General features: G+C 40.9%; 1 protein-coding gene across 7 annotated transcripts in view; it reads right to left on the reverse strand.

The window, feature by feature from the left end:
• The window catches only part of ITGA2 (integrin subunit alpha 2), a 135,071-nt gene that overhangs the window by 32,964 nt on the left and 87,242 nt on the right, over positions 1 to 14,865 (reverse strand). For 2 of the 7 annotated variants that reach the window (XM_056541896.1, XM_056541925.1), the window contains exons 3-11: positions 12,836 to 12,942; positions 9,692 to 9,783; positions 8,000 to 8,114; positions 7,336 to 7,463; positions 6,184 to 6,332; positions 5,948 to 6,098; positions 4,890 to 5,055; positions 3,487 to 3,563; positions 478 to 616 (exon numbers count right to left, since the gene is read on the reverse strand). In XM_056541896.1, coding sequence (XP_056397871.1) covers positions 478 to 616; positions 3,487 to 3,563; positions 4,890 to 5,055; positions 5,948 to 6,098; positions 6,184 to 6,332; positions 7,336 to 7,463; positions 8,000 to 8,114; positions 9,692 to 9,783; positions 12,836 to 12,942 — 1,124 coding nt within the window. Of the gene's footprint in view, positions 1 to 477; positions 617 to 3,486; positions 3,564 to 4,889; positions 5,056 to 5,947; positions 6,099 to 6,183; positions 6,333 to 7,335; positions 7,464 to 7,999; positions 8,115 to 9,691; positions 9,784 to 12,835; positions 12,943 to 13,185; positions 13,312 to 13,479; positions 13,534 to 13,698; positions 13,813 to 14,133; positions 14,247 to 14,865 lie in introns of those variants that run through there. The other 5 variants (XM_056541942.1, XM_056541906.1, XM_056541951.1 and 2 more) reach the window with 5 other exon arrangements.

Genomic DNA, 14,865 nt, shown 5'->3' on the forward strand with positions numbered 1-14,865 from the left:
ATGGCCCTCATTTACTAGGAGTGGAGTGGAGTTTTATTTGTGGGTTTCCGACAGGTATTTTTCCATGGTATTTACTATTGTATCTTGTATTTGTTGATTTTTCCTTACATTTTGCTCTTTTTACACCTGCTTTGATCTGTTCCAAAGCTCATATTCACCATATTTTATGTGGAAACATTTGTAAATTTGTAGGTTTCATTAACATTTTTTGAATTTTTTGGAGACAAGCCCCTTTTCCCTGACCGCCTTGCCCCTTTGTAGGGTTTTCTGAGTAAATTGGAGAGTTAGTAGGGTTTTTTGGACTTTTTGTTGGAAATTCTGCCACACGGCACATGTAAAATCTACTTGGAATGTAGATGAGGCCCATTATGACTTTTCAAGGATCAACCATTGACAAGCTGTAAATCATTTATATTGGCGTAATTGTGTTACATACCAGGTATAGGTATAAATACAGTGCTTTAGGGTGTAACTTACCTAGATAAGAGCTTTCATTTCTCCCATGAATAACCTTCTCAAATGCATTAAAAGGAAAAATGGAAAACTGCTTCTCATTCTGATGAACTATAGTGCCACTCCAGTCATAAGCTCCGACAGCTCCCAACACCAATGATGCCTGCAAAAATGACACTATATCAATATATATAATGAGAAAGCTCTCTTATTTAATGTGTGTTAAAATATTTCCATTCTTTCTTAGCATGTTTCATCTTTATCGTCATTTAAATGCATTCTAAAGTCCATAATATTAACTTATATGAAAATTTAGAGAGTTGGATGAATGCATGATAGATAGATAGATATGAGATAGATAGATAGATATGATATGAGATAGATAGATGCACAGCAGTAAAAAGAAGGCAGCAAACTTCACGGTGAATGGGTGCTAACCGCGGTCAGGCTCTGGTCCTGAACCCCCACACGATATACCAAGCAGATGCGCAGTAGCACTCCAATCGGTGATTCAAGAAGTGGCTTTATTTCATCACACAGGTGAACAACGTTTCGTTCACCTCATGTGATCTTTGTCAAGCAATACAATGAGCACAGTGGCTGGTTTAAATAGAGGGTACATAGTGGCATCCTTTCCTCTGACATCATATTGTGATTAACATATGTAACTGAAAATTATTTTAACTCCCCACATGTTGACTTCTTGATTTCTCTTATTGTCCTCAGGAGAAACTACTTCATATTCAACAATCAATTTTATATCCAACAAGTTGGCACCGCAATGGGTACCAACATGGTGCCAACTTACGCCAATCTTTTTGTGGCAGATTTGGAGGAGAGTATCATCTATGTATGGCACCATTTCAGCCATGTGCTGAGGTGGTGGCCATACATTGATGATATCTTCCTGGTTTGGGCGGGTACTTCCGCCAAACTACAGGACTTCCACCTTTATCTAAATTCCATCAATGATCACATTAAATTTACATTAACATCTTCCACTGTTGAAGTACAGTTTCTCGACACACTAGTGCAAATCCATGAACCATGCCTTACTACCTCTCTTTTTGTCAAATTAACTGACTGTAATTCAGTCCTGCATTATGTGCCCGCACTATTGCCAACACTTACAATGGTGTCCCCTTAAAAAATAACCAGTGCACATGCGCTGATACTATGTGCCTGCACTATGGCCAATATCTACAATGGTGTCCTCTCTGCAAAGAACAAGTGTGCATGCGCTGACATTCTCCAGTGCGCAACGTTACTTCCGCCCAAGACCGGAAATTTGCGCGACCGGTCTTCGGCGTCCTTGCTGACAGCTCTATGTTTAAACCATGCTGTTTCCTTATCATTTACTCTATGTGGGCGGCCGGAATATCCTCCTCCTGATGCCAGGTACACCAGCACTAATTCACAGCAGCCCCTATCACCCTGTATATTGGATGCAATACCATGTATATGAATATAGGATTTATTACTGTATGCATATATGATCACTGCACTTTTTGTTCACTTTGTTACCACATTGTTTATTTACATATGTTAATCAAAATATGATGTCAGAGGAAATTATGTCACTATGCACCCTCTATTTAAACCAGGCACTGTTCTAATTGTATTGCTAGACAAAGGTCACGTGAGGTGACCGAAAGGTCGCTTAACTGTGCGATGAAATAAAGCCACTAATTGAATCACCGATTGGAGTGCTACTGTGCATCTGTTTGGTAGATAGATACATAAATAGATAGATATGAGGTAGATAGATAGATAGATAGATAGATAATTTAACTGATTTGACAGAAATCAAATGAATTCAAAATCCATCATGTTCCATACTACTACTGCTACTACTACTACTCCTAGCCCTTCACAGCCGTCCATCTCCTGCATTGCCCATCATGTCCCATACTGTATTGCTGCTGGGAACCCTACCCTGCACAGGATACATTTAATAAAACCTAGGAGATCTCAGAGTGACAAACATGACTTCCATCGCAATAAGGTCACTTTTGTTTTGGATTGAATTAATTTGGACTGAATCAAATCTTAGTGTCGATTTCAAAGAATTCTATCCTAAAACACATTTCAGGAAGTTTGCTGATATCCGCTGATCTCTAATAGATAGATCGATAGAGGGGGTCAGTTTTGTAGAAATGATGTGTTTTATACTTTATGTTTTAGATTTTCTGGAGCGACTATAATTCTAGGAATGCAAAGCAGGAGAAATTGGAAACAGAACATTAGATATTTCTTTAAACATATTCTTAAGGGAGAAACCTCTAAATGGGAAGTTACTGGCAGATAAAGTAATAGACAGATTAATGTATAAGAAGATAAGATACATATGCTGAGAAGCAAATACAATTACCATACATGACACTAAACAGATTAAACATAGGTAGCTTGCTACTGTATAAGAGCCATATCAAAAATTCATACTTATATATAGGGTTATTTTAAAAATATTGGCCTGTACACTTGAATAGGACCATGCTGCAGTTCCTTGCTCCACCAGTACTTAAAGGGGTACTCCACTGGCCAGAGTTCGGAACATTTAGTTCCAAACACTGTGCGTGTGCTGAAGGCATAGGCCAAGCCCCCTCCCATAGACTTGCATCGAGGGGGCGGGACGCAGCCATCAAGCCCCCTCCCATAGACTTGCTTTGAGGGGACGTGACATCACGAGGGGGTGTGGCCGACCCTGCAGGGTCTGGAGGATAAGCCATCATTTTTACAGTCTGACTAACCCCTCCAACTATATGTCTATATGCTGGTAATAAGAAAAAAATAAAAATAATATATATATATATATATATATATATATATCAAACCCATACTTGATCCTTGCCCAACGTTCGCAATAAAATGACAAAGATTATAAAAAGAAATAATTTATTGCATATATTCACTTGTTAACTCATATATTTATATTATAACTAACAGGAATAACAGGAATTTACAGTTCCTCCTCTCAAAGTCACGATCCTTTTGCCTAGTACTTCAGGGCTTTCATAAGGACTTTCATCTTACCTTCATTTTTGAATATTGTGCACTAAAGCCAACTTGTGCCATTTCCATCTGGAAGGTATCACCTCCTTGTGCTGTACCTATATAAAAAGAATAAATCAGAACTGCTGATATATATGAAGTTATAAAATAAGAAGTATAATAGTGGTTCTGCGGCTGTTGGAAAAACATACCACCATGGGTGGACAGACTGGCCAATGTGAAATAATAGTCATGGATCACTTATACCCTATAACATATGCCTTCAAAGAAGGTTTATCCCATGGATCTGTGGGTCTAAAACAGGGGTCTAAAACAGGGCTCTAAAACTGGAGCCCTCCAAATGTTGCAAAACTTCAACTCCCAGCATGCACAGATAGTCGTTAGCTGTCCGGGCATGCTGGGAGTTGAAGTTTTGCAATATCTAGAGGGCCACAGCTTGAGACCACTGGTCTAAAATGAAAGAAGACATCATGTGGTCCTGTCTACAGTTCTTAACTAGGCAGCATGATCATTGCCGAACCTCCATTGCTAACTATGATTTTGTCCCTTTGACGACCTGGTCAGACTATAATTCTGTCCTCTTGCCACTGGTGACCATTTACCCCATTTTAGAGAGTGTTACTCTGCTTCAGTTTCTAAAAGAGATTTTACCTCCAGTCCTTATACTGAAGTCCTAGGGTTAGCAAAATATGAAATTCAAGCCAATGTTGGGCATAAATAGAGGTCCTACAGCACACATATGCTTTGGTTGGGTTCTTTCTAGGTACAGTACTGATCAAGTAACTCCTCATATTACAGTCATTACAGACTTTTCATGTATTTGATGGACAACTACATATGTCTCATTGTATCTAGAAATATTGTGATCATTCAAATTTGTGATCTCTTTAAAGGAGTACTTTTCATGATCTTGTTAAATTTTATAATCCTGCCAGTTCACTGCCCCCATCATGATAAACAACTTCCTGCCTATATTTTTATTATTTTTTTAGTTTTCTACCTTGATATTGCTCTGTATTTTCTGCTCAGTGTCAGTCAGTTTCACAGACTGGGACAGGGTGTTACAGAGGAGGCGTGACATCATCTGAAGCCATACAGGGGAGAACTTCCTCCCTCACTCTGCTACACACAGCCCAGAGCAGTTCAGTGTGTGCAATGAGCTATGACTGGCTAAGGTTGCACACACCCCTCAGCACTCCAGACTGCATTTCCTGATTTTGGACTTCTGCAAGGCCAGCAGATAGGGGGAAATGTGCTCTGGACAAGTAGGGAGACACCTAGTGGCAGCTTTTTTTAAACACAAATAAAACATAGAAAGCTTCATTTTTTTAAACAAAGTACTTTAGAATTTTTTTTTATCTACCATAAGGAGCGCTATAGCAAAAATTAGTTTTAATGACAGTGCCCATTTAATATACTATTACCTTCAATACTAAAAATTCTCTCTCCTAGGGTCCCAGCCTTGTCTAACAGTGCAACTTCATCGGACACGTTGAAGAAAAACTTCTCCTTGGGATCACTTGTAATGGCTTTGATTTCTTCGATGAGTTTCTTACTGTCAATACTGTATCTGTTGTAGTAACCTAAAACCTAAGGAGGAAAAGCACTTTACCAAATTGATTATACGTCCAATCTCTGCACGGACGTTCCGGACACTGCAGGGCTCCAACATAATATGCTGGCACTAGAACCGCACAGGAACGTGGACGGCTATGCATTTGATGTGGACTCCGCACAAAGAATGAACATATTTATTCTTTGTGCGGACATGAAAAATGGAATTTCCATCTGGCACAGAAAAGCCACCATGTGCACAAGGAAGCAGAATCCCTGCTGCAGCATAACTTATGTGCCAAATTCCAATGCAGAATCTGGCAGGAAATTCTGACGTGTGAACATGGCTCTATGACACAACAGTATGGGGACAAGTCTGCTCTCCCAAAAATATTGTGCAGTTTGGCTAATCAGAGCAGTCAGAAAATACACCAAATCTATGAGCAACGGTGAACTAGATAAAGACACACGCATGGATTCTGAGGGTGGGCCAACTGTATTGATTTAATTCCTTAAAAAAATATGTAGAGAAAATATAGATAAAGTAATGTATTTCCAACAAATTAAAAAAAATGCTTAAAATGGTTATCTATCTACTGAAGTTCTACTTTTTTTTAACACTCCAAACACGTTTTTTTTATCTACCGTATTTTTGGGCCAATAGACCACGTTGTAGTGCAATAAATTCCCCAACAGTTGCTTGTCCATAAATTTTCACTTAATAGGAAGCATTATTGTATAACAAAAGAAGTTGTTCTATTAGAGCATCCCTTTTTATATGCTCTGTTAGGGCATATGGGCACATAGAACTGTATAACCTCTATGATCCAGGAAAGAGTGAATAACAATCAGTGATTTACAACAACCTTAGAAAGTATAACCGTGTTATCTATGATGGTAGAATCCAATACAGGTACGAGTTACTCACTGCAATGCCAAATCGGGTGATCTTATCCTGTTCACAGCGTGAAATGACTTCTTTCAGCATTGCACTGTCATGAGATTCCCCATCAGTAATGACCACCATCACTTTGTTGGCATTTGGCCGACCACCATAGTCAGCAGAAAAAGCATACTGCCTATTGTACAAGGAGAAAAATTATGTATTAACTAGTCAATAAAAGTGGATTATTATAAAACCTCAGTGTTATTGGCATATTGTACCTGGTATAGTCAATAGCCTTGAATGTGTTTGTCTGATCTCCACCCATCTGATTGATACTTGATATTGCATTTTTCATGGCATCTTTGTTCTTGTAGGTATTCATTTTAAACATGACGTTCGGATAGTTCCCATACTGTATGAGACTCACCTTCAAATTATAAACATCCACAGTTATCAAAAGTGCAGATATTATCTATCTATCCATCATATATATGTAGTATATAAATATACATGGCCACAGACAGTAACATCCCTCCACCCGAAATTTAACAAGGGGACTCTAGTATAGAAAGTGAAGAATTATTGAAAGGATAGAAACTTTTCCCCAGTGGGACCATCAATCCCATCTTTGTATACATTGTTTTCGCTCATAGCCCTGCATAAAATGATTTAGTTACTTTGATAGTTTTTATCATCAGTAATGGCCAAGATTTAAAAAAATGATAAAAAAATTCCATAAGCACAAATGCAGGGAAACGTAAGAATTGATCTTATTCTATTGAAAATGTCCCATTGTTTCTTGCGCTCTTCCCATTGTTTCAGAAAATTTTGATGTATACAGTGTATACATTGTCGCTCATGATGGGTGGAAGCAGGATTTTCTCACAGGTTATGGTTTAAAAGCATAATATAATACCTCCATACCACTCTCATTTTGCCAGTGGCTGGGGATTCAGAGTTTTTGGACCCCAAACACTGGCACCCTAAAGCAGCTGCCTAAGCTGCCTTATGGTAGCGCCGGCCATGTTTATTTGCCCTGCTGTATTATCAGAATACTCTCAAAGTGCTATATAATTGCAAATAAGGCCCTATACAGAGCCAGAATAATGCTTTAGGCAAGTTAAACTTTATAAGATGGGGACTGAGTGATGAAGGTGTATACTGTATATAGTAGAAGCCTGTGGTTTGATTTTGAATAGCAAATATATTGTGGTACACGTATGGCCAATTAACATTTTTTATGTATCAGAAATGACATTTTTACTATTACACTGGATGAATCTAGTATTTAAATATTTTTTTAATTGTTTAAGGTGAAACAACATTTTCAATATTGAAGTGGGGATACAAGTCATAGGCAGGTCTGTACATAATGTACTTACAGTGCTTTAAACTGGAAATTCACATGGTAAATAAAATAATAACAATACCTGAGTCTTTGTCGGTCCAATATCTAAGCCCTCCACAAACTTCTCCAAGAAATTTCGTACAGCTGACCATGGGTAAATACTGTTCGAACCATCACACACTATAGCAATGTCGATGTAAGAAGAACAGGCTAAGGGGTAAAAGACACACACTTTATAAGTCTAAATGTATATTACACTAATAGTTAAATAATAATAATTAGAAATAATAATATTGATTATTTAAAAATATTAATGATATATTGATATTAATCAGTAACTGTATATACTGTAACTCTAATACATATATTATATATTGAAGAAGAAAGCAGCACTCCTAAAAGGTGAGTAGGTGCCTCCAGCTAGGGTCCGGGTCCAGGATCCTGCATACGTAGTTCCAAAGAAATGCTGTGGCACTCAAGTATGGTGCAAAAATGAAAAGCGGCTTGATAATGATGGTGTGAGACCATCGAAACATCGCTCTGTGCACATTTGGGATGAATAAATAGTTTTCATTTTTTCACCATACTTGAGTGCCACAGCATTTCTTTGGTAATACATATATTATCTATAAAATTTATTATAAGTTTTATTAACAAAACTAGAATAATAGAAAACAAAATAATAAGAAAATAGTTAAAGGTGAAGAAAGATGAAAAAGATGAGAAACATTTACAATTTTACTTACTTTGAAGAGCTGGAGAAAAGCTTCTTAGTACTTGGAAGGTAGGACTTATGTCATTGCATACACCTGTAGCATAATAATCTTTTCCGCATTGCTGTGCCCATAAGGGGCCACATGTCTACAAAGATGAAGAAAAACATAACTGTAACCAGGTGCAGGTTTTTTCAGAATTACATCTCATGATACGAGACATTAAAGAATGGTTTACAGAGATCCACTTAAGACAGTTGACAGCCGCCATTGTGCAGAGCATTCTGCTGAGTAACTTGGCTGAACTGAAGGCACAGCTCCTCCTCTTCGCTGAAGGCTCCAGACTTGTTCTCCTGCACTGTCGCAGGTGGGGACAGCTTCAGGTACACCTCGTGGGGGCCACATGTGTACTGTATCTTTAAGGGTGCGCACCCATGATTCCGCTTCCCCTTCCATCCCTGCCAGGCACCACCTATATAAGGGGGCTCCTTCCTTTCTCTGGTGCCTGAGCAATATTATAGTTTCCACAGGCAAAGGTGTCCGTCTGCTGTGTTCCTGTGTACCAGTTTCCTGACCTGATCCTGTTCCTTCATCTCTGCCTGATCCTTCTGCTCCTTTTTTGCCTCTCAACTGTTTGACTACTGTCAGACATTTGACTATGCCTCTCCCTGCTAGCAAGCTTGTTCCATCCAGTTGCACCTGAGCTATTCCGCTCTGCTGTTAACAGCACCAGCTCTGCTAATCACCTGGCTTGCCCTGCTGTGTCTGACTCAGCCTGCTGTGATCTTCCATCTTTAGTGTCAGCTCACTCTTACCTACCTTTATCCCCGGTTCCTGGCACCGTGGGAATTCTGGCCTACTCAGCCAGCTGCCACTTACCGCAACCACTCTTCTGGAAACGACCTGGTGTCTTCCCTACAGCTAAGACAAGGTTCTACATCCTGGAGCAGGATAAAAGGTGAAAACTAGGGGAACACTTAGTGTCCACTACCAAGTTTGGCCCTATGCAACACCGGTAAGTTACACAGTGGGTCCACACCTGTGGTGGCACCTAAAACACTGTTAGATCTTATTAATATTAGGTCCTTTTTATGCAAACATGCAAATAAATGTAGAAGTGCACACGTTCTATACACCACATGGTATAGCCCTCGGAACTGGTTCTGTGGTTGCACTCAAGCAGACTCCAATCAACAATGAAATTATATCTTTTATTAGATTTTGCTATTTTTCTACATGTTTCAAGTCTCACAGATTTTCCAGACCTATTAACAATAAGTCCCCTTTCACACTGCCATTGATAATGGCCATTAAAGCAAAGGGTAACAATTAGTCCCAGTGGCTCCCATCTACTATTATGTGGACTGCCGGGTGCTGTTGTTTTTTGACAGGAATAGCAGGAGAAAAAGACGGCGCTTGCAGTAATTTTCCTGCCGCTATTCTCCCCGGCTCCCCCGATGCTCTTCACACTACTGTGTCATAATGGTAGTTTGAAGACCACAGTGGGAGCTTTAATGGTTACCACATTGGTCAATACTTAGTTTTCTGATTTTAGATATCAGAGATCCCCTAACCTGCTTTCAATTTGCATGGTTGGCTACTTTCATAACTCGTAGAAATGAATGAAAGGAGCTGCAACTCACAACTGGACTGGACCATTCCTGGTGAGCCCCTGCCTAATCTAGCAAAATATTTAATATCAATTTATATTCTGTTTCAACCTACCAAAAATCCACCTGTATCTTCATTTCTTATCAATGTCAGCCCAAGGTTCATCTCCTCCTTTACCTCAGTAACATTTGGGATCACAGTTGCACCTGCAAGATGAATGAAGGGTTTAATTTTAATAATTGATTATTACATGAGAAATTCTAAAAGGAATGGACCATACTGACAGGTTAAAGTGTTACTCCACTGACCAGCATTCGCCCCGCCCCATCAATGCAAGTCTATGGGAGGGGGCGTGGCCGACCCCTGCCGCACGCTCAGAGCGCTCGGAACTAAATGCACTGGAAGCATAGATAACATGATAACACATTTGGTCTTCATACACTTGACAGTATGAAAATGCAGCATCAATAAATGAACACAATTTGAGCTCTTTATTGTATTGATAGGCTATACTTGGGACAGGCCATTTATATAAGATTGATGGGGGACCAACTATGAGCCCCCCACTGATCAGCTGTATAGGGGCAGCATATCTCCAGCAGTTGTGCCTGGTATTACAGTGCACGACAGCTAAGGCGAGGTTTATTTTCCGAGTGTATACAAGTTTTGGCTCTGACTGAGAATTGTGGCTTGCAGCACTTTCTAGTCCAAGACAAAAATCTGATACATTCAGAAAAAAGCCTGAACATATTTATTTGCTGTCTTTGCTAGGGCCATTGAAATAATTGAGTGGATCAAAGGGCCAAACACTGGTCCAGACCTCCTGGATGGCCTATGCCTCGTGGACCCCAGGGAACAGACCATAAAGCACTGAATGGTACAATAGGCAGTTTCTGGGAACAAAGTCTTTGAGTTCAGGTTCCAGGGCATCCAACAGACCCTGTGCAAAGGGCCACTGCCAAAAGATGTGGAAAGGTGCTTCACATAGGGGCACCAGGGGCAGTACCGGGTTCTGCACAGGTCGTGGGCATGCATGAATGACCTAAGAGCTCAAACTACTATTAAACATACATGTTGAAATCAGTATGGAATTGTGGACACAAAAAATAGTATAACTTGATAACTTGACTTGTAGCTGCAGGACTTGACTTAAAGGGGTACTTCCGTGGGAAAACTTTTATTTTTAAATCAACTGGTGCCAGAAAGTTAAACAGATTTGTAAATTACTTCTATTAAAAAATCTTAATCCTTCCAGCACTTTTTAGAGGCTGTATACTACAGAGGAAATTCTTTTCTTTTTGGATTTCTCTTCTGTCACGACCACAGTGCTCTCTGCTAACCTCTACTGTCCATTTTAGAAACTGTCCAGAGCAGCATATGTTTGCTATGGGGATTTTCTCCTGCTCTAGACAGTTCCTAAAATGGACAGCAGAGGTCAGCAGAGAGCACTGTGTCGTGACAGAAGAGAAATCCAAAAAGAAAAGCATTTCCTCTGTAGTATACAGCCCCTAAAAACTACTGAAAGGATTAAGATTTTTAATAGAAGTAATTTACAAATCTGTTTAACTTTCTGGCCCCAGTTGATTTAAAGAAAAACAAAGTTTTCCACGGGAGTACCCCTTTAAGGCCTCCAATGTTCTGGACACACATACTAAGACGACTTGACTGCACTGGACCTCAGGAACAAGAGCAGAGCTCAAAGAGAAAGAAGCTAGCTCCACCCAAGGTTTATAAGGGTGAGACTAACAGGGAGCTCATAGGTCACCTTTGGGGTCAGCTGGTCACTAGTACCTCCTAGATAACAATCACATGGTACATTTATTAAAGTCACAACACAAAATAAAATGCATTACCTATTTACATGGGGGAAAACAACTGCAGGGGGCCCTGAGGACACTGCCTGAAAGGGCAGGAGAGTACAGGGAAATACCATCCCGTACTGGGCTACCACACTTTGCACACTGGCAAAAACATTGACTGGTTGTCTGTGGAAAGGTGATCAATAGATTCCCATGTAAACTCCTCTAAAACCATATGGATTTTGGGGGACATGTATCATTATTTGTGTATGGTAGAAGCATTTTACCCCTTTTCCCGAATTCTAAATTATGTGCAGAAGCGCTAAATTTATCAATCAAGTGCAATGTGCTTCATAAATTGCGGGTAAATATAGTAATCTCCTAAATCCACTCTTTGGAAAATAGAATCGATGATTTAGAGCATCTTGCTACGTTAAGTCCAAGATGGCTTATATTTGCGCAAAAAAAACAGCTCTTGCGGCAAAATTTTTGGTGTAAAAAAAAAAGTACGCAGTTAATAAATCCATGTGTACTATAGATGTCACTCCAAGGTACCCTGATTCAGCCACATCTGGAGGACATGCTCTACCAAAATGTGCGCAAAAAAATTGCGCAAAAAAAGGGCTTGAGCAAAATTTTGCGCAAAAAAATACACACAAAACAGGGGTAAAATCTTTGATACATGTCCCCCTTTGACTCAGAAATCAACAAGGTTTGGTGTGGACTTTCCGCTGAAGAATTACATATGGATACAATGCAGAATTTCCACAGAGAATCCACATTAAACTATCCTGCACGAAAAACACCTTAAAGGGGTAGTCCAGTGCTGAAAAACGTATCCCCTATTCTAGGGAAAGGGGATAAGTTTCAGGTCGCGGGGGGTCCGACTGCTAGGGCCCCCCGCAATCTCCTGTAAGGGGCCCCGGCTCGCTGGCCAGATAGCGGATGTTGACCACCGCACGAAGCAGCGGCCAACACACCCCCTCAACACATCGCTATGGCAGAGCCGGAGATTGCCGAAGGCAACGCTCCGGCTCTGCCATAGAGTTGTATAGAGGGGGCGTGTCAGCTGATGCTTCGTACAGTGGTCAACACACCCCTTTTCCGCAGGCTGCCGTATCCTCGTACAGGAGATCACGGGGGGCCCCAGCGGTCGGACCCCCCGCGATCTGAAACTTATCCCCTATTCTTAGGATAGGGGATACGTTTTTCAGCACTGGATATCTCCTTTAAGAGTGGGATCACACGTGCCTTATTTTGCTGCATATTTTGCTTCCCATTGACTTTAATAGGTAGGAAAATACACAGCAGCAAATATAGCACGTATGACCCTACCCTAAGTCGAAAAGATATAATATAACGATTCGGAGAGTAACAAATTGTTATACTATATATACGATTATATATAAGATTCGGTGAGTAAATGTGTTTTTGTTTTATAATGACATGAAGAACTTACTTGGCAGGTCCATTTTATCACACCTTGTCTGGGAGTTGAGAGGACATTTATAGACATCTCCCATCCTGTTTTTGGGATAGCCGCTCCAAGGAGAACTCACCAGTAACCTGAGTGATAGAAATATATTCTAGTTTCATACATTTTTGACATTCTTCTAATTTTACAATACAGCACTACATCATGTTAGGAAACATACAACAACAGCGCATTCACACTTTATGTATTTTTAGCTTCACCAAATAGGAAAACTTTGCTTGTCTTCCCTTATCTGTCATCGCCATCAGATTATCCCAAAGTGTCACCGGTCTGCCATACTATACATTCTGGTTATACATTCAAGCCGTGTTTACCTATGTAAACTTCAATGTTTTATTGCAATATTTAATTTAACCTATAAACCGACAAATATTCAACCATTGGGGAGATTTATCAAAACCTGTCCAGAGGAAAAGTTGCCCAGTTGCCCATAGCAACCAATCAGATCGCTTCTTTCATTTCTATAAAGGCCTCTGAAAAAATAAAAGAAGCGATCTGATTGGTTGCTATGGGCAACTCAGCAACTTTTCCTCTGGACAGGTTTTGATAAATCTTCCCGTCTACCATTCCTATGTAGATCTATGTTTCTCCATGGTTACAAACTGCACCAGTGGTGTCAAACTGTGTCCCTCCAGATGTTGCAAAACTTCAACTCCCATCATGCCCGGACAGCCAACGGCTGTCCGGGCATGCTGGGAGTTGAATTTTTGCAACATCTGGAGGGACACAGTTTGACACCACTGGTGTAGTCTAAACCTGCAGTGGGCCTGGGTCTATACAGGGGCGTAACCAGGGTTTATGTCCACCAGGAATTCATGGGAACTGACTTCCTGCACTTTTCCCACAGCTGGAACACCGTTTCCATTAGCAGGACCAGCCCTAGAGTGGAAATCTTGGGACAGAGTTGAAGCTATCATATTGTAACCAACATTTATTTTTAGAGACAAAGGGGGAGATTTATCAAAACCTGTCCAGAGGAAAAGCTGCTGAGTTGCCCATAGCAACCAATCAGATTGCTTCTTTCATTTTGCAGAGGCCTTGTTAAAAAGGAAAGAAGTGATCTGATTGGTTGCTATGGGCAACTCAACAACTTTTCCTCTGGACAGGTTTTGATAAATGTTCCCCTAAGTCTTTTCTGTTGTCCCTTACTCAGTGCTTAAAGGGGTACTCTGCCCCTAGACTTCTTATCCCCTATCCTTTGGATGTCAGATCGCCTGGGTCCCGTTGCTGGGGACCCCCAGGATCTACCATGCGGCACTCACCTTTAGCGGCTTCCGGAACCATTGGAGGTCCTCAGGCAGAGTCCATCTCGACCACGGGTTCGGAAGATCATGACGTCACGACTCAGTCCCCATGTGACCTCACACTCTGTCCCTCAATGCAAGTCTATGGGAGGGGCGTGAAAACCGTATATTTGCATTGAGGGGCGGGGTGTGACGTCACACGGGGGCGGAATCGTGACGTCACGATCTTCCTTACCCGTGGTTGAGATGGACTCAGCCTGAGGACCTCCAGCGGTTCCGGAAGCCGCTAAAGGTGGGTGCCGCATGGTAGATCCCGGGGGTCCCCAGCAGCGGGACCCCAGCGATGTGACATCTTATCCCCTATCCTTTGGATAGGGGATAAGATGTCTAGGGGCGGAGTACCCCTTTAAGTCAAGGCAGGAACACGTGGGAACTGAGTTCTCACACTTTTTTCCCCCCCAGGACTTAACCTCCGGGTGTAACTATTGAGGTAGCAGGCACCGGGGCCCTGGTACCTAAGGGGGCCCCCAAAGCACATCTTCCCCATAAGAGACCAGTATTATAATTGGCATATGGGGCCCCGTTTCAGATTTTGCATCAAGGCCCAGAAGCTACAAGCTACACCTCTGGGCTTATAGGTGGCCCAAGGGAAGAACATCTGCTTAGGAGATAATTTGCACATGAATACAGTGAACATGAAATATTTACATATATTTAAATGTTGATAGATTTATACTGTTTGGGTAAAAG

This window comes from Hyla sarda, chromosome 1, assembly GCF_029499605.1.
Source record: "Hyla sarda isolate aHylSar1 chromosome 1, aHylSar1.hap1, whole genome shotgun sequence".
Classification (NCBI taxonomy): domain Eukaryota; kingdom Metazoa; phylum Chordata; class Amphibia; order Anura; family Hylidae; genus Hyla; species Hyla sarda.